The following is a 23195-nucleotide window of genomic DNA, read 5'->3' on the forward strand; positions in this document are numbered from 1 at the left end:
TGTGTGTGTATTTATTACCTCTGCTCATAATTCCTTTCTAAAGTTAATATTATTCAAATAGAACTTGAGAAAGGTTCTCATTAAATGTAATGAATTCAAAAAATTTTAGTTTCCATTCAGGTAAGAAAAAAACTAGGCGCCTCCAAAGTATACCAACATATTCTTGATTTAGCCAAATTAACAACATGAAATTTGGCTTTAAATAAACCTCCATGATTACAATGCAAACCTCCATGGATTTACAAAGTGAACAAATAAAAGTAAATGGTTATTTGATGATAATATCTCTGTGCCTTTCAAAACTTTCCATTTCAGATTTAATATTTTATTAGTCCAACTATGTGCCTTCATACCACAGGGAAATAACCTCTCAGTCATATTAAGATAGTCAAACATATTCTTGCCAATTTTCTATGTAGTGTACCTAGACTTAACAGATGCATTATTCAAGATATATGGGTATAAATATTTAAAATTTATGTATATATAATGGGTACCTAAATAAATGAATGTATGTTTTTGGAATAAATGCTAAATTTGCATCTTTCACTGCCTAGCAGATAGATGGAAGGTAACAGTGCTGCTGATGGTCACTGACACATTTAAATCAGTATTTCTGTGAATAATGGGGAAAAGAATACACAGAAGAATTAGAAGAGGTTTTAGACATGCCCTTATTAAAAAAACCTGCAACTTTCAATCAAATTGCTAGTTCGCTTTTTTATATAAATCTTTATTGTTGAAAGTTTTACATGTGTCCCTTTTTATTCCCCATTGCCCTTCCCCGTCTCCCCCCAAGCCTTTACCACCCTATTGTCTGTATCTATGGATTATGCATATATGCATATGAGTTCATTGGTTGATCTCTTTCCCCCACTACTCTCCCCTGCCTTCCTATTTGCTTTTTGGATGACAGGATGTGACCCTCCACACAGCTGATGGATTTGTGGAAACTACACATAGAGAGCAGAGACAAGGGCCAACATCAATACTTTGATAGGGAATCTGTCATGGTTTCTCAAGTATGTGCCTTTCTGGTGATTCTCACTAGTCTAACCAAACCTTACAAGTGACACTAAATAAGAAAGTAGATAGTACATAGGTATTTAATAGTAGTAGAAATCGGAAGAGACAAAATCTTAGAGAATAGCCAATCCAATCTCTAATTATTTTGGAGAGGAGAATAAACCTAGAGTTTAGAGAGTTGCCAGAGGAGAGAAAAAGATTAAGAGGACAGGAAAAATTGTTCTCCTCATAATATCAATCACTCTTCATTGTAATTAAGCAATGTCCTTGCCAACCAGAACCCTAGTAAGCCAGGCTCCGTGTCAGTCTTAGTCATTATATATATCCCTAGTACTCAGTACAATGCTTCTCAAAAACAAGTGTATGAATGGATGAGTGAATAAATGTTTAATGTTAACTTGGGGAAGGTTCTTATCCTTGTTAAGTAATCATCACTTCATGTTTAAAAAATTTTACTAGAGAAAATTTTTTTAAATGCTTAGCAATGGGCTTTGCTCAAAGAAACACTCATATATTGATGGAATGAATGAAGCCAAATATAAGGAAAATATCTGTTTCTCTGGAAACTTCAACTATAAGACATAGACAAATAGGACACGCTTTTGGCATACCTTCATCTAATAGCTCAAAGAAAAAGGAAAAGAGAAAATATAAAACAAAACTTTAATACACAATAAGGAACTTAAAACAAATATAACTTATTTGTTAAAGGAAAAATGGTTGTTTACTGTACTCTAGAGAACATAATCCTAGGAAGAATAAAGAACACTACAAGCCCAGTCAGTGGGTGGGGCTCAGTGGCTGAGCGTAGACCTATGAACCAGGAGGTCACAGTTTGATTCCCGATCAGACCTCACGCCTGTGTTGCAGGCTCCATCCCACACGTCGGGTGTATAGGATTTTCTCATTCTTGATGTTTCCATCTCCCCTTCCTCTCCCTTCCTCTCTGAATTCAATAAAAATTTATTTTTTAAAAAAGAGTGCTGCAATACCTGATAGAATCCTGACTTCGGCTTCGTTTCCAGTTCTCGAGCTGGCTGGGTTGCGGGCTAAGCACCGGTAGATGCCAGTGTCCCCAGGCTGGAGTCTGCTGATCTGCAGCGCGCCCGAGGGCAAGGCCACCACCCGGGAGTCGCCCAGGCTGGGAGCCAGGTCCTGCTGGTTTTTCTGCCAGTGGATCGCTGGCATGGGCTCCCCGATGACCTCACACTTGAGTAACACCGTGTCTCCCATGAAGGCCGTGACAGACTCTGTCTGGGACAGAAACCTCAGAGGTCCTGTGGGGAAAACGAAGAAGGAAGGGTACATCTTTCAGAGGAGATGTGACAGTCGCCAATAAAAATAATCGCATTTGTATTGTGCATAGAAACCTGTATTGTACAAAGTATTTTCCTCATATTTCATCTCATTTGTTTTCTCATTTTACCGTAGTATGTGCCTGGCACTACAGTAGTTTCTGGAGCTAAAATACGATAATGATGTGGCCATTAATCTCTTGAAGTTTACTGTTCGGTTGTTATTGGTTAATAAAGCAGCCTTGTAAACTAAACAGAGCAGACAAGATCATCCTCATTTTATACATTAGGAAATGGAGGTGCAGAAAAGTGAAATTCCACAAATAAATGCCCAGTTCTTATGTTGCAATACTGCAAAAGAGACTTGCTTCTTTTTAATTCGGGACCTGTGCTCATTCATCATCCCACTTTGAACAAAGAACTATTAAATTATGGGATTATGATGGACTGGCCACATGGCATAACCTAGGGCAGCTTCAAGAAACAAATGGGCGATATTAACCGCTGATTATAATAACAGAGAACACACTGTTATGGGCTAACAGCTTAAGGCAAATATGCATCTGTATTTGTCAGTTAGGGGTGTAGTATAGAGAAAAAATGCTAAAGCTAGAGGGGGTCAATGGGGGAAACGGGAACATATGTAATAATTTCTACATAAAGAATTTTTAAAAAGAAAATGTAGTGAAAAATTAATAAAATAAATAAAATAAACCAACCAATTGGCCATCCCTGACCACAAGCCTTGCTAAGAAGCCTCCTTCATGGTGATTTTTAATGTGAAAGGGTAGGCGATACTGTAATCTGCCCTCTGAAGCCCCTCTTTTGAACAGATAATTGTGACCCTAAAGTTTTGACCATAAGAACTATCTTTGAATTGCAAATAAACATTATTATGTGAACTGTGCCATTACTGATAGATGCATTTTATTTTTAGAGTAACCTCAATTAAATAATCCTAATTCATTGATTCATGTGCTAACCATCACCATTATATTACAGTATTTCTATTTTCATTTTAATCTTACTCAACATTTCTTTCATTCTAAGTCCATTTCAGATAAAGTTTTATTCATTCATCAATTTGAGGTTCACATTCAGTTTTGCAGATCATATTTTATGCAATTTCTATTTTATAGATTTATTTTAACTAACTCAAAATTTGCTAGATTTAGGTTTAAATTTTATTTAGTCAATATTTAGTCAATAACAAATTCCATTATATTCAGTTTTAAATAATGTTGGTTTTATTTTGGATCTATTGATTTTCACAAAGCTAACTTTCCCTACAATATGATGGATATTTTGCTGGAGTGAAAAGAGCAAAGGCAAATGATCTAGGTCTAGACATCATAATTTCATATGGTCTTCATCCCTAATATTTTATTTTGTAACTAAGGAAATGCAGTTGGGAATAATGTATTTTACATGTACAAATTACAGATTTTATACAACATCCATACATTGAGGAGATATCTGAATACTTTTGCATATTCAGATGTATGGTCCTATATAAGTTATGCATATTAGATAAAATTTTAATATCTATTTTACATCTGAATGCTGGTGGCATTCAAAGGGTTCACTTGCAAATTTCTAGAAATAGAATAAAGTATAAAATGAAAGGGTAATTCAAAATGATACTCAACAATTGGTTCCTTTCTGTAAATTTCTTCTAGCTAAAAGAATCATACGCAACACAAAATTGTGTATGAATATAATTAAACGTAATGAAATCAGATACTATTCCACATGTTTATTCAATATGCATTCTATGTTGATTTCAGACCTTAATAAACAGGGGTCAGAAATGCCTCCTATTTATAAAACTTATCAATGTAACATTTGAAAGCTTCAGATAATTGATTATTTAACAGACTGAGAAACTGTAAGTATGATCTGTAGCTTTTTCTTTTTGTCTGTGCAAAGGAAATCCTGCGCATCAGAAAGCAATTCTAAGTTGATGAGGCTCTATATGACTAGAATTAATGCTCCCAATATTGTGCTGAATTGTAGCATCCGCATCTCCCACTGTTGTACGAACCGGCAATAGCATTAAAAGGAGAGAAGAAGTTATAGGCTATCAAGTTAGTAGTATATTTTCAAGGCTTGAGTATGAGGACCTGGTAATGAACACTAAACTCACTGTTACTCATAAGAATGAAATACGGTGTTGTCAGAAGAGTCATTTAATGCTCTAATGCAATGTGAACAATTCCTGAGTTCTGCTCACAGGTAGATACAGACATAATTTCTGTGTTCTGCTCATAGGTAGATGCAAACATAATTTTAACTAGATCCTCATGAAAAATAGTTACCTGCTCAACGAGAGCCTCCCTGTGCATGAGAACAGTCTGTTCAAGCTCATTAGATCTCACCTGAACCCCTGTGGTCACAGCACAAATGGTCTTCCTACCTCTGCTCTTTTCTTACCCAAATCCATTCAAACACCATCACAAGATCAGTGTTCTTAAATCACCCAATTTTTTGTTTCACTCAGGAAATTCTGGTGTTTCCAAACATTTTTAGTGTTGTCTTACACCCCTAATGGTACCCAAGAATTCTAGCACAATGCACCTTCTCGGCTCATCTCCATAACTCTTGCAAAATAATTCTCCAATCTAGTGCACCATTCTATGCCCTAGTCATGGCTTTCTCTTGAATTAATTCTTATGATACTTCCTCCAAAGAAGTATACCCTCTCCCCTAATATATTTACCTATCAAAACTGTAGTCATTCTTAAGACATTGATTTAAAATATCTCCATTCCCCTAGACTTGCTACTAGAGATCATCTCTCAACCCTTTGAATGACCTATCTGGTCTAGTAATAATTAATGTCGTTTTTAAACATTCGTTTACTTGTATTGACATAACCTACAAACACGTGGCATCTACAGAACGTGTGAAGTGCAATTAACAAGTTTTGCTTGAAAAAGTTTGTGTTTGGTTTGGTTTTTGTTGCAAAACTAGGGCTAAGAAGATGGCGGATGAAGAGCATATTCGGCACTGCATGCTTTACGAGTTCCAATTAGGAAGAAAAGCAAGTGAGGCTGCAAAAAACATCTGTAGTGCTCTTGGTCAAGATGCAGTTAGCGCCAGAAAATGCCAGCGTTGGTTTGAGAAATTTCACGAGGGAAATTTTTCGTTAGATGACAAGAGTGGTCGAGGCCGTGTGTCCAATTTTGATCAAGAAGCTCTTCAAGCTCTTTTGGTGCAAAATCCTCAAATTACCCAACAAGAGCTTGCGACAACTTTAAATTGTTCACAAAAAACAATTTCCAATCAATTGCGTGCACTTGGCAAAGTCCAAAAGTTTGGAAAATGGGTTCCTCATGAGTTGACCGACAACAACCGTAATCAAAGAGTCACAATTTGCAGTTCGCTTCTCTCTCGTCAAAACCGTTTGCCGTTTTTAGAGCAAATTGTTACTGGAGATGAAGAATGGGTGCTGTATGTTAATTTGAAAAGGCGGCCTCAATGGTTGGACAAAAATGAGGCTCTGGAGCCCATGCCCAAACCTGACTTGCATGCGAAAAAACTGATGTTGTGTGTTTGGTGGAATTTTAAAAGAATTCTTCATTATGAACTTTTACCATCTAACCAAACCATTACAAGTGCAGTGTATAGTGCCCAATTGGAAAGGTTAGCCCAAGCTTTAAGAGAAAAAGAACCCGCGCTGATTAATCGGAAGGGCGTAATTCTTCACCATGATAACGCACGACCGCATACTGCAAGAATCACTGCTGAAAAACTGCGCCAGTTGGAATGGGAAGTTCTCCCTCAACCTGCATATTCTCCTGATATTGCCCCTTCCGATTACCATTTGTTTCGTTCTTTGCAAAACTTTCTTGGAAAAAAATTGAATAATGAAGAATGCCTCAAAAATGCATTGACCGAATTTTTTGCATCAAAATCACAAGGATTTTACAACAGAGGGATTAAAATGCTTCCTGAGCGTTGGGTACAAGTAGTAGAAAACAACGGCAACTATATTGTTGATTAAATTTTGTTGTATTGTTTAAATAAATTCGATTTAAAAAAGTATTAGAAAACGACATTAATTATTACCAGACCTAATAGTTGGGTGTATAAAAAAAAAAAAAAAAAGTCCAAGGACTATTTATATGTTTGTAAATGTGTAATTTTTGGTATTTTATGTACACAGAGTATATAAAAAAGAAATACATAAATATTTATCGAGGTTCGATGTGACTCTAAATATTTAAATAGAGCATTGCAAAAATCCAAATGTTGATAATCGTTTGAATAAGTCGCCTCACTTTCCAGCATATTTTTTGGCATTTTTGGGGTTAACATTCTTAGGTACCAGATCATTTGGGGTCCCTTCACTGCTTTACCATTTAACCAGTTGAGTGACCTTGCACAAGGAGTCAGTGTTATTTTTTTCCTCTCTTCTAAACTCCTTTATAAACAGCATCATTTAACCTCACAACAGCTCTTTCAGTATTATTGTCTTCACATTGCAGATGGGACTCAAATGGGAGCAAAACTGATTCAACCGTTTACATTATGCATGAATGTTTAAGAACGCAAGCTTCAGGACTGAATTATTACACTTCCTAAAACACCTTATTTCCCCAACCTAAGTGAAAATATCTCAAGAGGAATTTATTTTATATATCAGTACCTTCCCACTCCTGCTCCAAGTATATCAGCACAGCACTGGGTAAAAATGGTTATGTAATAAGTACCTTATCTCTAGATTGTCTTATAGGCAAATTTCCGCCTGTAGGGCTATACTATTAAAAGTAGCACACAAACCTGTTTTTAGTGTTTTCATGGAGATCTTTGTATATATATAATTGACTTCAGATAGGAAGAGAGAAATAGAAACAACAATGATGAGAGAATCATTGATGGGTTGCCTCCTGTACAACCCCCACTGAAGATCAAACCCATTGCCTTAGCATGTGCTTTGACCTGAAATCGAACTGTGATCTCCTGGTTCATAGCTTGATACTCAAACACTGAGGCACACCAGCTAGGCATGGAGATCTTTCATTGTTTACCTTGTCAAGGGCTGTTTTTAAGAATGACGTGTAGTCAAGGTCCCTGCCCTCACACTAGCCTGGCCCAGGATGCTATGCGGGCTTTAGATTCGGAAATACCTGGACTTGCTGGAAGTATCCCATGTCAACCACCTTACAGTTTACACACTATCTGCACATCCAGGGATTAATGATGCCCAGCGCCTAATGAGGATCAGCTCAGCACCTGTTCACATCAAAGAACATGTGGTTTTACTATGGGAAAGCCAGACATACATTGCAGCTCTGTGTATCCCCTGTTCTAGAAATGACAAGTACAGAGACTTTAATTCAAATTTTATAAGTGACTAATAGTCAGTCAAAGTGCCTAGGCTTCAGCCTCAGAAATTATCTCCTGATTATAGTTGTATAATGAGCATTAGGCGCTGTGAGAGATGATGTATAGCCATGGAGAAATGGGTCTCACCTTGTTTATTTTGATTTTTGCAAGAGATCCTTCAGTTATTCTCCAATACCAATTTGAACTCTAAATGATTCACATACTAATATAATTGTCTATTTATATATGTTACTTTGTTAAATGTTGTTCAAGGCTTGTTAAACAGCTATAAGCCCAATTCTTTTTCTAGAACATTTACTAAGTACCCATGCAAGGAGAGGATATTTTATTTTCAGCTCTTCAATAACACAGTGCTTGAATACCTGGCGTTTAATAGTGCCAACACAGTATCGGAACCCTCCCTTCCTCAGAGACATGTCCTCAAACACAGATAGAACCAAATGTTCCTGTATATCTCCTTTGGAGCACTTATTTCAATTATAATCAATTATAATCAATTATAATCAATTAACTGGAAAATTAACCTAATAGCTATCATCCCAGCTAATCTATAAATTACACAAAAGCAGGGCTAGGTCTGTTTTATTCTGTACTCTGAGGACTTACTAGTAGTGTAGTACATGACACATAATTCTCCATCAAATACATGTTGGATGAAAAAATGTATTTTTGGTAAGATAAGTAGTTTTGGAAAATATCTTAGACCCTAAACATTAGGGATTCTAGGAAAGACAGCAAGGTTAGCGAGGCAGAAAGGGGAGAAAACAGGGATTTCTTCATGAAAAGTAAAAAAACAGCTGAGGCTATATCAATGGCAACCCATCAAGCCTTTCATTTGAAAAGAGACAATATGGAGAGAAAAGCTACGCCTAGTGCATCCATGACAATTTTATCCACCCCACATAAATTCAAACTGTGGGCCAGGGATGTATATTCAGAATGAGATTTCCCTATCCTCCCTTCAAATCACTGTTCCCAGGAACATAGCTATCAGCATCTCAGAGCCAGTACACGCCCATCTGGGATAGCCTGGGCCAAGGCTGCAGCCATCTAGCAGGTTCTGGCCCATGCATGTTTCCTCAGGAGCAAGGGATAACCAAACCATTGGCTGTCACTGGGGCAGTGGAAACATTAATGACAAAAGCAGCAAACATTTTTCATTTGGGGTTTTCCTTTGTGATGCTAAACAAATGGGGTAAAAAAAAATCACCATGGCAATGAATGAAAGCTGCTAAGTCTACAGGGACAGCCAATGTGTTAGAATGAATATCCTGAGAACAACAGTCTAGGAACAACAGTCTAGAACAACAAAGGCCTAGGAGAAATCTTCCCATCAGATCCTACAATCAGAAAGTTTGACTATCTTCAACACACACTCTGCTCTCTGAGTCATTTAATTAGAAATGAATTTGCTTTATAAGCAAAAGTGGGAGTAAACCTTTCACAGTCCAGGTTGATGCCAAGACTCTCCTCTGCCTCTAGGGAGGCCTCTCCTCCACCCACACACTCACAGATGGGGGCCCGTTCCTTCCTTGAAATTCTAATCTGAAAATGGCACATTTTTCTGCTTTGACCTGGACCTCTTTGCCAGACTATCGGGATCCTCATCTCTTCCTATGGAAGGTCTAATTATTAAGAAATTAAAATCCATTTAATAAAAAGAGACTTATCAATGGGGGGACAGACTCTGGGGCTGGAAACACGCCTGGCTTCTACATAGTCAGCAATGTGGTGATATTTCACAATGACTGCCCCAGGAGAGCTGCTGTTAATGCCTTGTTTGCTCCAAATGAAAGCCTGAAAGCTGTGTCCCTTCCAAGCCAGATCTTGTTTACCCCCCTCCTCCTTTGAATTCTCAAATTAGCCCCAGGAAAGAGAATAGAGCTAATCCAAAGAGAAGTTCTCTAGATTTGGTATCTCTTAGTAACCACAAGACCAATGAAGGATTCCGGGAATTCATTATAAGCACATTTCTGTCTCTATATCCATTTCCATTTCTTTATTATAAAGGATTTTGCTTGAGGGTTTTTTTTTAAAATTTTATTTTTTATTGTTTGAAGCATTACAAATAGTAGTATATATGTCTCCTTTCCCCCCCCTCGACCTCCTGTCAGCCTCCTCTACCCCCCCTCCCTAGCATATGCCTTTACCTGCAACCCCCCCTCCAGTGTCTTGTATCCATTGGTTATGTTCATATACATGCAAACAAGTCCTTCGGTTGATCTCTTACGGCCACCTCCCCCCAAATTTTTAATTTTTAATGGAAAGGTTACAGACTCCTAGGTGACTGGCTGAAGAGCTGTGGCTTGGAAATGGTGAGGCAAAACATGTCTAGTAAGAGTTTCTGGGGGGTGACAGCCACACTTGCCCAGGATGTGAGATTATAAGAACCATCCATGTGGCCAATTAATTGAACACCAAAATGATGTCATAGAAGAAGTGTGACAGGAGGAGGAACACTGTGCCCATTACACAGTCAGTTTGTCTAACTCTGCAAGATGAGGAGCACTAGGAGCACACAATGAACTCCTCTCGGAAGCAAAAACAAAAACAAAAAATGTCAGGAAGATATGCCATCAGCAGAGTCTTTCGCAGAGTCATCTTTGGGGTTTGTCCAATGTAAACGCTATAAAGAACTGGCAATCTCCCGGATTCTTGAAGACTGATTTTACATACGACTTGGAACCAAGTGATCATTTTGGAACCTCCATAATCTCTGGGTGACTAAGAGCCAGTTTAAATGCTGGTCTGTCACAATCTCACCAAGTAGCCTTACTAGGTTATTGGTCTTCAAGTTCATGGAGTAAATCAAGATTTTCCAAATCATCCTTTTTAATCATAGCCTTGGGGCCTCTAGTAGCCTACATGGCGGGGAAGCACTAAGCAATCACTACAACTGCTTTTTTCTACCTCTTGAGAGAGCCTGGCAGTCCTTAAATTTCATCAGACCTCATGTGTGCTTTGACTACACAAGTTCTACAGCTCCATGAGGGAAGCCTGGGCATGGCATCATCTGAGATTCACATCCAGCCTATTTCCTGAATTAATCAGCGTATTTCTTATTCCCTTTCAAAGACCCACTAACAGGGAAGCCCATATCCCAAACACTTAGCAAGAGATTTTCCTATTGGTGTCAAAGGTCATTAAATCAAGAATCTATTGGGGTAAGATTGTTTCAAGCATTTACTTTAGCATATTATCCAAAAGATTACATCATATTCTACCTGTCAATCTTTAAACTAAGTGCTAATTCCACGTTTCCCCGAAAATAAGACGTCCTCTGAAAATAAGACCTAGCGCAACTTTGGGAGAAAAAATTAATATAAGACACTGTCTTATTTTTGGGGAAACAGGGTTTTTTCTACTTACCAGTGACTGAATGAATACATACAGAGGTTGGCAAATGTAGGTTTACAGTTGTGAGTTAAAGACACATGTTTATTCTTCTATCATTTGTTAATTATTGTATCATGCATATGTATAGCAACTGTAAACCTACTTTTACCCAGCCCTATACTGGCCACTGTGTAGGGCAGCGTATTCAGGGGTCTTCAAACTACGGCCCGCGGGCCACATGCGGCCCGCAGAGGAGTCTGATCCTGCCCGCCAGGTTTTTTGGGCAGTGAGCGCAGCCGAGGTGTTACAGTAGGAATTAGTAGTTCATATAGTCCGGCCCTCCAGCTCTCTGAGGGACCGTGATCTGGCCCCCACCTTAAAAAGTTTGAGGACCCCTGGTATATATGGATGAAGTCTAGCCTTTGTGTTGCTTTAAAGGACCCTACTGAAGTTCCCTGGCAACACTTTTTACTCTCAGTTTGTCCCAAGGACCAACATCCTCTAAAAATGAATGACTTTTTTTTTTTAAATATGCACTGAGTTCAATATTTAGAATTTGTCGACAGAAACCTAAGAAAGGAGAAACCTAAATGGAGCAGAGTTCAATAGAAGGAGGTAGCAGAGAGAGTAGTGTCAGCTCAAAGCCTTTATTTCAGTATTTAACCGATTCAACTCAATTTGATTATAGCCAAGATCCACATCAAATATAGCAAAAGGATTCCATTTTTTTCCTCTCAGAATTTTAGTTTCTTTTTCCTCCCCCATAAAATCAATCTGTAATATGATAATCAAGAAATCCCAGCAGACATAATAACTTTGATTAAAGACTTCTGGTGAATCTATTTAATTTTAATTTTGATTTGGAAGTACCTACTGGGAGAAAATTGAAGCTAATAAAACACATTTGCATGCTATGCATTCACACAATAAAAATGGAAAACCAAAATATGTCTGTTTAACTGTTTAAAAATCAAAACTTTTTAAAGAATTATAAAAATTTGGGGTAGCTTGATCCAGAGAAAGCAAATATACCTGACATAATGAGGTATGCATGAGGAAAAATATTGGTCTCAAAGATCACAATTTGGTAAGGGTTTCACACTCACCTGGATAAATGTCTATCACAAGAGTCTGAACTAATCATTTATTCCAACTGATCTTTTTGTATACTTAGTCCCTAGGTATTATTTCGCTATAGAAGAAGGTCAGTAAATTGAAAATCTTTTAGTTGTGGAATCCTTCTCCTGGCCCAATTGGATGTCTGACACTTGAACAGAGTAGGGAGATGGAAAAGGGCATGCCTGGGCAGTCAGAGATAAAATTCTCCCCCTGCTTCCAAGGGAGCCAGATGTATGTTACAGATGTATGTAGTTGGAAGTAAAATATTCCTTGATAATAGCTTTAAGCGTCAAATCAGAGTACTTATACACTTTTTATAGAAGCACAAACAAAGCGACTTCCAAGTTTATGATTGTATGACCTATGAATGTAAACAGAAGTATTATATATTGAGAAGTAGTTCTTAAGAAGCATGGTACCAGCGCTAGAACATAAGCTTTGAAGAGTAGTGTTTATATATGTGTGTGTAGATTCAAATGCAGACGCCTATGTAGGTATGTGTGTGTATGTACAGTTAAATATGCACAACTATAGACAAATATACACATACCTCTATTTCTAGTGAGTTTATGTATGCATAACACACATCTACCTCACATATATCTTTACAGAGATATATAGTTAACTATTGAATTTGGGCAAAGCAACCATATTATCATAGTGCACTGTTCTTGTTAAAGAGTAATTTTTCTCTTAAATAATTCACATAATTAACAGATTTTCACCGTTATTGTACATGTATGTGGTTTCCCTTTATAAAACATAATACTTTTCCTACACATCCTTTCCACTAAATGTTTCAAGTTACCAGAGAATTTAGATCTAAAAAAAAATAAGCTGACCTGAGTTCCATCATTTAAAGAAATGATAATAGTCTATAAATCATAAGCTTGTCCAGAATACAGAACTTTAATATGATTCAAACTCATCAGACAAGATGCCTCATTATTCACACCAAGCTAACTGCTAATTTTCAGAGACAAATGCACCTGTGGAGAAAGAAATCGTATCTTTAAATTGCATTATCCGCTGACAAGACCACATACTGTTTGTCCTTGTTCTTAATGCAGAAACCAGAGGGTGTAAATCCCTTCATCATTCTGTCAGCACTTCCAGCACTTCCGGCCAGGGTGTTAATGGCGTACAGCCAGGAAGTTGTGTAGGCTTCCAGCCAATCAGCAAGGATACCATTTAATAGGCTTTTCAAACAGAAAGCACAATTTGGGGAGGTGGGGCAGCTCAGTGCTAATGCAGTTAGATGGAAACATATTTTAAATCTCCAATTAAAACAAGGAACAAGAGATCTTAATCCTTTGTGACATAGAGTGGGTAGAAGAGACTCACTTCATTTATTAAGTGAAAGGCTAATTTTACTGATGGCAACTACATTATCAGCATCTCAGCAGATTTCTTTTCAGAGACTAAACCCAGTCTGCTCTTGCCAAGATGAAAGTACTCTAAGAAGCATTACAAAGGTCTCCTGCTTGGTAAAACCAACCCATTCAAGGGAAGATGATTTTGTCTGGTGCACAGGCTGTGAACTGTCTAATTCGGAGACAAATAGACCACATTAATGACGACCAGTGACAGTTGGATAAGCTATACTGTGAGTCTGTGGAAATTCACCTTTTGAAATACTTTGGGGAGGAAAAAGCATCATAAAATTGAGATAAACTATTGTTTTAAATATCCTGAAAAAGATATTATCTCGTATCCACCATGGTTGTATTATTAGAAAATTATGGATTTTATAAGTTGTAAGCAATTTATTCAAACATGTTAATGAATGGGTGGGGAAATGATCATTGTGGACAAGATCTAAAAATAGAAGTTTATGCAATTGTGTCTTTTAAGTCTTAATTGCATATTACAAAGCTGAACATCCTTTCTTTGCCTTTTGCTGGTATTATCTCTTTGCAGCTAAAATGACACATGTAGAGAAAACATAATATTAAGTATTAAGCTGAACAAAAGGTAGAAAATAACACGCTTGACTCTCCATTTTCTACACAGCTATATTAATACTAGCTTAAAAAAAAGGAGTCATGGATACATTTTTCTAAAACGTTAGGAGAAGAGATGGTACAGCCTAGGTGGATGAGCCTGCAGAGTGAGAGCAGGATTCAGATAAAAGCGCAAGGAATCTATAATGTTTTAATTGGAGATAAAACTCAGAGTCGGGGTTGCAGCACCTGCTAGGAGCTCCTGTCTGATTAAATATCTTGCTGTTTTTTTCATTTAATCTCTGCAGATCTCACACACTTACCATGGCCGCTCTGTTTCTATCTAGTCCTGCTCAGATTGCACTGGAATAATAGCAATAGGACACAAAAACATCTGGAAGCAAAAAGTCTGTGGCAAGGGTCACTATATACTAGGGACCGGTGCAAGAAATATATGCACAGGTGGGGGCAGGGGAGACCCTCAGCCCAGCCTGCCCCCTCTCACAAACTGGGATCCCTCAGGGATGTCCTACTGCCAACCTATAGGCCACTCCTGGCCGGGGGCATTCTGGGACCCTGGCTGCTCAGGGCCTGAAGTGGCTTGGGTCCCAAGGATGTTCCTAGGACTCAGGACGCTTGGCACCCACATATAAAATTAAACCCCATCTTTGTCAGGTTAATTTGCACACTCACTCCTGATTGGCTGGTGTGTGTCATCCTCTGTTATTAGTGTAGATATATCATGAAATGTGGAAATTATATGCAACTCAGATAGCAGCATCCATAAAACAAAGTTTAATTGGGACACACACACACCCCTTTGTTTATTAATTACCTATGGTTGTTTCCAAGCTAATAGGACAGTTGCATAGTTGTGGCAGAGACCATATGGACTGCAAATGTGAAAAAATTTACTCTCTGATCCTTTAGATAAGTTTGGCTCCTTTTCTATGGTAATTCAGGAGTTCTAAATTAACTAATTGATTTCATGTACATTTTGATCAATGTGGTTGGAAGAATAACCTACCTGTCTGGCATACTTGAGCTCTATGATCTATTGCCCCAAAATAATAACTTCATATCTTAACATTTCATGTAGATGGAGCCCCAGAGGGTGCTTGCTCACTTCAAATGAAACTTTTATGAACACAATAAAAGGAGTGAAAGAAAAAAGAAGGTTTATGAGACAGATTTCTTCTACTTTCTTTTAGGTCCAATTTGATTTCTATAGCAACTTAGATAGTAACAAGTGATAGAGTATTTGGTATAGCAAAAATTGTGGAATCCCCAGAACCTAATATTAGAGAAGTTTAAGCAAATAAGCTGTTTTCAGTGCCCTTACTTCCAAATTGCAATCAATGTAATTTTTCAGGTTTTCTTCCTAAGCCTTCAGTTTAAAATGAAGGCAAGGTAGTGTTATAAAGAGATGAGTTTATGCTTGGATGTGTGAGGAGTTATAGCTATGAAGTATTTTGTTTTATTTGTTTTTCTTATTATTCTTACTAATATTCCCACAGATCAAATAATTTTAATACCAATTCCTTTTTGAAGTGCTTTCAGGTGCTCCAGCACATTAATTTATTTATTCACCATTTATTGAACATCTAATATGTCCCAGAAACTTCTCCATTAAGAAAAAGGTAATAAATGGAAGACATAAAACATCCTACCTGAGTACAATCTATATACTTTTAAGAGCAATCTGATATTAAACAAATAAGTAAAAATAAAGTCTGAGCGAGGGGACTGAATATCCTAAGGAACAAATAAATCAGGAAAGGAGGTAAGCGTGTGGAGTTTGGGAAGCTTTGGCAATTTTAAATAAAGGGAGCTCAAGAGCAGCTTCGCTTAGAAAAAAGGTTTCAAAGGGGTGAGGAAAGAGACCCTGTCATGCTCTGTGGGACCAGACTTTTCAACAGAGGCAAATGAACATGCTAAGATCTCAAGGAGGGGACATTTGGGTCCTAAGGAGAGTGCACCATTGAATAGGTCCCCCAACTACTCTAATGGTCTTTCCAGGCGTGTGAGAGGAATAAAGTTAAGAAATATTTCTAATAAAGGGAAATGCATACTCCACTGTGTACACGAGAGGCAGATAGTGAGGTGCCAGGAGATGCTCACTCTTTTTCAAGCTCAGAAAATAAAAATGGAGTTTATAGAAGAGACGGTTTTATAGATTGCTTAGAAAGATGGCCATGAGGCAGAGTGGAAGGAGGACAAAGCTAGCAATGCACATGATCAGAAAACACTTGTGTAGCACCATCATTACAGTAGTATTGATTTGGTTTGTGTTGCATATTGAAGTGGATGACAGAGAAATATTAGAAAATTTTTGTGGAAAGTCAAAGGGAAGAGGGATTGCCCTAACCGGTTTGGCTCAGTGGATAGAGCATCAGTCTGTGAACTGCAGGTTGGCAGGTTCGATTCCAGTCAAGGCCATGTACCTAGGGGATGTGCAGGAGGCAACTGATTGATGTTTCTCTCTCATTGATGTTTCCAACTCTCTATCCCTCTCCCTTCCTCTCTGTAAAAAAAAATCAATTATATATATATTTTAAAAAGGGGGTGGGTGGGAGTGGGATTGAAGAGGGAGAAGGTATAGTGGAAGATCAGAAGTTCTGGGGAAGAGACTGTGAGCTTAATCCCACAGGCATGAAAGACAAGTGTATATACTATGGCTGCAGAAATGTAAAATACTCAGGAAAGAGAATAAGTAACATTACAATTTAGCTTTAACATGCTAAACTGGTGCATAGGTTGGGGTAATAGGACACAAGATTCATAGGTAGGCAAATAGGAAACAATATTTGCCTCTAAATGGTTCAATTATTTCATAACTTTAACTGACTTTACCTTAGAAATTCCCATTATATGTTATAATTGACTGGAAAGGACAGATGTCCAAAATTTTCCTGAAGTTTAATGTGTTGGCCTTTGGTTAATCAAAGGTCTTCTGTGGACATGACATATCTTCATTTCGGTAAAAGATTTCACAAATGGTGAATCGCTCTTGTGCCACTCAGGAATGTTCACCTCTGTGGGACTGCATTCGCTGTAGGGCCCGAGGGTTCTAAGTGCTAAAGCTTTCATGCAGGTAGAATGCAGGGCTGAAGAAATAACCTGAAACATCCCATTCTACACTCCCTCATGGCAAGCTGGTCTGCTGATTGATGCATCGTGCATACAGAGAGGGTTCAGTAGCTTTATGTGAATGAATAAGATTCTTTCCCTTCATCATTCTGTATACTATTTACAGTGAAAAGAATAGCAGGGCAAAATGTTGAGGAGACAATTTTAGAGAACACCTTGACCCTTGAAGGCTTAGAGAATTATCTTGTTGCTTCTGTTCATATAAAAATTGTGTGCCTATTGCAGGGAGGGGGGCCTGGGTGAGACCTGTGGGAAGATGGAAATCTTTTTAGAAATTTGAAAACCACTGTGCCGAAGATTTCTAATAGTAAGATTTGAACATCACAGAAGTGTTAACATATTATGAGTAGGCAATCAGTAGGATTAACACAGTTGATCTGGGATAATTTGGAAATTTTCAAAAGGCCGTCTTTCACTGTTCTTATGTAAGGGCGTAATAATTCCTTTCTTTTTTTTTATCACTTTTTAATAAAAGTTCTTCTATCAAAGCATAATAGTTCATTTATTTTTATAGTCAGTATTTCTGACTTGAAATGATCAAAAGGCCAAATAACTAGTAAAGAGTGGTGAAGATTTTTTTAAGTGTCATATAATCACTGAGCTCTTTCAACTGATCAAAGCCCTCTCAGCAGGAGCAGTAACCCCTATTATACTATATGTAATCACTCGATCAGTGAAGTAATACCATTTCATCCACTTCAGAAACATGGCCAAAGGCTTTGCCGGGGGGGCGGGGTGTTACCTTATTATATTTCATGGACATGTACTTCATCAATCAGGTTAGGGGTAGGCCAAGTACAGGGGTAAGCCTCCTGTTTCTTCTATGAAGTGGTTAAGCATTGTACCAAACCCACTAGACCTCAACAGTGGTTAAAGAGAAAGAAGGAGTAAGTCCAGCTCTCACATCGGCTTGTGATCTCGGGGGTAGGCACATCACCAGGACATCTGTCCAGTGTGGAAAAGAACACCGTATTTTCTGAGACTATCTTACTACCATTTTCCCAGTTTGTCGTGGTGATTATCCAGGATAATGTACAGTGATGCTCCTTTGAGAAAGGAAAGGAAGATACTTTAATTATAGAAAGTCCCTGGGTTTTGAACACTAGCTCGCCCAAACCTTCCTTCAAACAAGCAAGGGCTCCCTTCCAAAGGCTGTGACCTTCCACCAAACTCATTCAGGCAGGCTCCCATCCTCTACCATCACTGTCTTCCCTGACAGTTATTCCCATCTGGGACATCCCCTTCCAACAGTTTTCCAAATGGCTATTAACCTCCAACTGATATTTAAACTCTCTTGGTCTCCAGCCTCAGAGGGGCCTGTTTCAGGAACAAAGAACTCAACAGACCCCAAAGAGCTAGATGAAGCCAGAAAAAGGACACTTGGGACAGTGGCAGAATTGTATGCCTCTATTAAGTAATATACCAGCAGAATATGAGTAGGTCTGAGCACACATTCACAATTACATATATACATGCTTCTCATGCTTTGAGTTACAGATAAAATCTGCTCATAAACTGAGAACTGTCAGGGTCATTAAAATGGTTTTCCCCCTGATTTATGCCACCATCACTGCAGTGACTGCCAGTACTACTTATAATAATCTGCATATTGGACAGGGGAACTGATATTCTTGACTTCTAATCCCCATTCAAGAATTCATTTAAACATTGAGCAAGACACATCCCATTAATCCAACTGTGAAATGGGTGTGGTAGCCCTGCTTCCTAAAGGGCATCTTCAGGAAGACTGAAAGTGATTTTTTGGTATAGATTCTAGAGAGATGAATGGAAGGAGAGAGAGAAACATCAATCAGTTGCCTCTTGTAGGCTCCCTGACCAGGAATTGAACCTGCAACCTAGGTATGTGCCCTGACCAGGAATTGAACCCACCGCCTCTTGGCGTATGGGACTATGTTCCAAGCAACTGAGCCGCATTGGCCAGGCCTGAAAGTGATTATTTTATTCAGGAAACATTAAAATACTATTTGTATTTTACGATAAATACTATTGGCCCTTGCTATCTAAATATATTTAAAACAAGAACAATACTTATTTTCACTACAAAATCAGAGTGAGATTCCAACAGTGTACATTTGTGAAAACAAGCCAGTTATTCTAACTCCCCTTTTCCAGTAAGCTCTTTGGTATTAATTTATATCTTCTTTTGAAAAACTCGTGGCCAGCATTTAGTCTAAAAAGGAAGTTCTAATTATGAGGAGATTATTATTTTCTCATTTGCACAGATTTGGCTCATTAGAGCTGTAATCCTTTTCCCTCAACCCACGGAGTGAAAGCAACCCCTTCCTAGGAGTCTGAGAGTGAAATTGGCTATCTTAATACAAGTTCAAATCACAGCGATGGGAAGACCTGGCCAATGTGACCTTTAACCATAACAATGACCCCAGAGGAGCTCGATTCTCACATTCCATTTGAGGATCTCCTTAGTAATTGTTCATGAAAGTCACTGAGCTTCATCTTTGTGTCTTCATAAAAATATGATGTTAAATTCAAATTATGCAATATAACATCATGGTGTCTACCCAGCCAAATTCAAATGACATTCAGTTTATGCTTCTCTAATCTCTCAGAGTGCTTCAGTGGGTCATTTATAGAATCGAGTCTTAATGGTTGGAAATTAAATTAGAAAGAAAATATGTATCATGCTTTTACTGCACTAAAATGAAAACTTCTTTTCCTAGTTAAGTGGCCCATTTCTTTCTCTTTCGGATATTTAACAAGAAAAAAAAGGACGAATTTAATGGAGTGATCTTATTAATGGTACACTAGCCCTTTTATTAGCATGTGTCTTTAGAGCAAAGATAGCAAAATGTTACTCAAACATGTCGACAGCCTGGATTTACTAAACGCACATTCTTCTCACACTGCTCCATTAGGCAGTTACTTGGTGTCTGTTTACTTTTAAATATGTATTTCTTATATTTTTCCAGTTGCATTTGAAATATGCTTATTCTTTGTTTTTTCACCAATATCTAATCTGCATAAGAAGGAATGGGCATGATATCATTTTTACCTCCCCTCACTCCCAAATGAAACTGCAATCCACATCTAATGGTGATGAGTCAGTTAAATCGCAAAATATTTATGAAGAAGGAAAATTAAAAGAGGATGTGAATCAGTTTAACCATGTGGAAAGGAACCAACTGACCTAAAGCTTAGACCCACACTAATAGCCTGAAGAGGAAGAATTGGTAGTTGAGACCATAATTTCATTTTATGCATATGTAATCTGTTGTATAGCAGTTATTCCTAATCTGTGGGCTAAGGAGCCAGAGTTGTTCATGCTTTAGAGTCATGGAAAGGAGTTCTTGAATCAATATACAAATTGATCATTGTTTCACATCTGCTAAGTGCATTAAGGACTATTTTCCAAGAATACATAGATACTGGTATCACCAGTAAAATAAGTTTTTTTACTAAATTCATAATAATAGATATTGGCACTTTTTTGTTGCTATTGTTTTTAAAATAGTGGCTATCAAAAGAGTAATTCTACTATTTTGTTATAAAAACTTTTTAAAGTATGTCTTTATAAACAGAAGAGATAAAATTTTAAATAATACACTTACACACACATACAAATGTGTGGACTCACAATAGATGTGCTCCAATTTATGATGGGGCTCTGTCCCAACATAAGTGAAAAATATCATAAATTGAAATGCATATAATACACTTTACCTACCAAACATCATAATTTAGCCTCGCCTACTTTAAAGGTGCTCAGAACACTCACATTAGCCAACAGTTAGGCAAAACCACCTCAAAGTCTATTTTGTGATGCTTAATTATCACACCACATCACATATCACTAGACCAGGAAGACACAAAATTAAAAATTCTAAGAATGGTTTCTACTGAATGTGTATTGCTTTTATGTACTATTCTAAAATTGAAATTTCATAGGTCGAACCATCATAAGGTGGAGACCATCTATATCCATATTATACATTATACATATACACACACATTACACACACTATCTAAATATATATAAGCCTAAGCAACCTTTACAACCGAAGGACCGAATTAACCATAATGACCAATTAACCAGTTGCTATGATGCACACTGACCACCAGGGTACAGATGCTCACTGCAGGAGATGCCTCCTGGTGATCAGTGCACTCCCACAGACAACTTCCCATGGCTGGACAACCTCACCTCCAGCCAGTTGGCCCTGGTCACCTGAATAGGAACCTCCCTCAGCCCCTCCCCACTGGCTGGCAAGCCCCTCCCGCTGGCCCAGGCCGGCCAACCTCCCAGAACCCTAACACTCCACCCCAAACAGGCAGCCCTGATCCACCCCGATTAGGACTAGGAGAGTGGCCCCGATCATTGGCCAGGCCGAGGGACCCCACCCATGCACAAATTTGTGCACTAGACATGTAGTCTATAATATGTAATAATACATATTTAAATTAACAACTGACAGCATGCAACTGATAACACCAACCCAAATCTTTTGAATGCTTTTGTTGCCCTGGGATAAATGATCATAACCCTTTTAACTCCAAGCTTCACAAGAATGTAGACTCTAATTTCATTTTAATCACCATCATCATGGCATTTTTCCAGATTATATACGTGTCCCTTTAACAGTAACATATTTCCTCCATCCCATCACAACTCAATTCTGATAACTTGATTTCTCCAATTTTACAAGTTAGGAAATGGAAGCTCAGAGAGGCTCATAGAGCTTTGTCTTTGTCCTCAGCAGCAAATCCCTGGTGACTTGGAATGAAAACCTGCAATTATCCCCTTCTGCCTGTGGTCTTCAGACCACATCACGGTCACATCCTCACTGACAAAATAAGTGGTGATTATCCAATAAGTCATTGAGTGAATCATTAATGAAAACAAAATTTTGAAACTTTATAAAACTTGTACATACATAGAGGATATTTTTTTGTTAACCATTGCATCTATGAATGTAAAAAGTATAAGAAGAAAGAAAGTAAAGACAAAAACTAATTTTATTTTAGCCTCTCTAAGCCTTACTCTTCATTTGGATCAGATTATTGGAACCACCATATTTTGTTAGGGATGCTCTTAGGAAAGATAACAAGTTGGGGGAAGGAGAAAAGATAAATACGACCTGGAAATGGCCAGAAGAGAGACCAGGCGTGGAGCACAGTGCAGGCGGGAAGGAAAGTGAGCAGATGGGATGGCTAGGCTTTGCACAGAAAAGGGCTCCATGCAGAGTGTTAACAGAGCCAGCCACCAGAGCATGACCCTCCATGGTCTGCCTGGTTTCTAGGGGGTGGATCGAATCCCCGTGCAAACCCCCTCGTCATTCCCCTGTCAGCAGCGAGTTGGGAGACTGCCTAGACTGTGGGCCTGACCCTGAAGCCACTTCTGACAGCCTCACTTAAGCAACTAGGTCCTGGCGTTCACTCCTATGGGGGACAATTATCTCTGCTCTGAGGAAGAGCGTCACTGCCAGCCTTTGGCAGGCTCTCTGAAGACATCCCTTCCTTAATGGGTCAGTGGAAACACCTTCAGATAGAAAGACACCAAAGATTTCCTTCCTAGAATTATACACAGCCCCGGACACTGCTGGTGGGCTTCGTGGGATGGATAATGAATACACAGCTTCAGTGAAAGTGAGGGCCTGGAATGCAGCTCTGTGTTCTCCATCTGACACTCAGCAACAAACAACAGAATGAATGGCTGCCTGCAGCATGTCCCAGTTGCATGAGAGCCTAGCCAATAAACCAACTGTTTTAGGCATCGGATGCCTGGTTAATGAGTAAGTGATAGCCCTTTTCTAATACTATGCAGTTCCAAAAAAATTTTCCCCCCTAAAATAGTAAAACATGGAAAGAATTCCATAGAAACTTACCAGTGGATTAGGATCAGTTTAGTCTTGATTTTACTTTTGACTATGACTAGGAAATGTTAATTCCTCTATTTTCATCTGCCCCACTTCACCCCAAAGTCACACCCACCTAAACC

General features: G+C 38.3%; 1 protein-coding gene across 1 annotated transcript in view; it reads right to left on the bottom strand.

Annotated features, from left to right (window-relative positions):
• Window positions 1–23195, bottom strand: part of DCC (DCC netrin 1 receptor) — an 893480-nt gene that overhangs the window by 458367 nt on the left and 411918 nt on the right. Inside the window, exon 3 of the mRNA XM_084888913.1 lies at window positions 2019–2303. Coding sequence (XP_084745039.1) covers window positions 2019–2303 — 285 coding nt within the window. The remainder of the gene's footprint in view (window positions 1–2018; window positions 2304–23195) is intronic.

The sequence above is a fragment of the Pipistrellus hanaki genome (assembly GCF_964339955.1).
Source record: "Pipistrellus hanaki genome assembly, chromosome: 6".
Taxonomy (NCBI): Eukaryota; Metazoa; Chordata; class Mammalia; order Chiroptera; family Vespertilionidae; genus Pipistrellus; species Pipistrellus hanaki.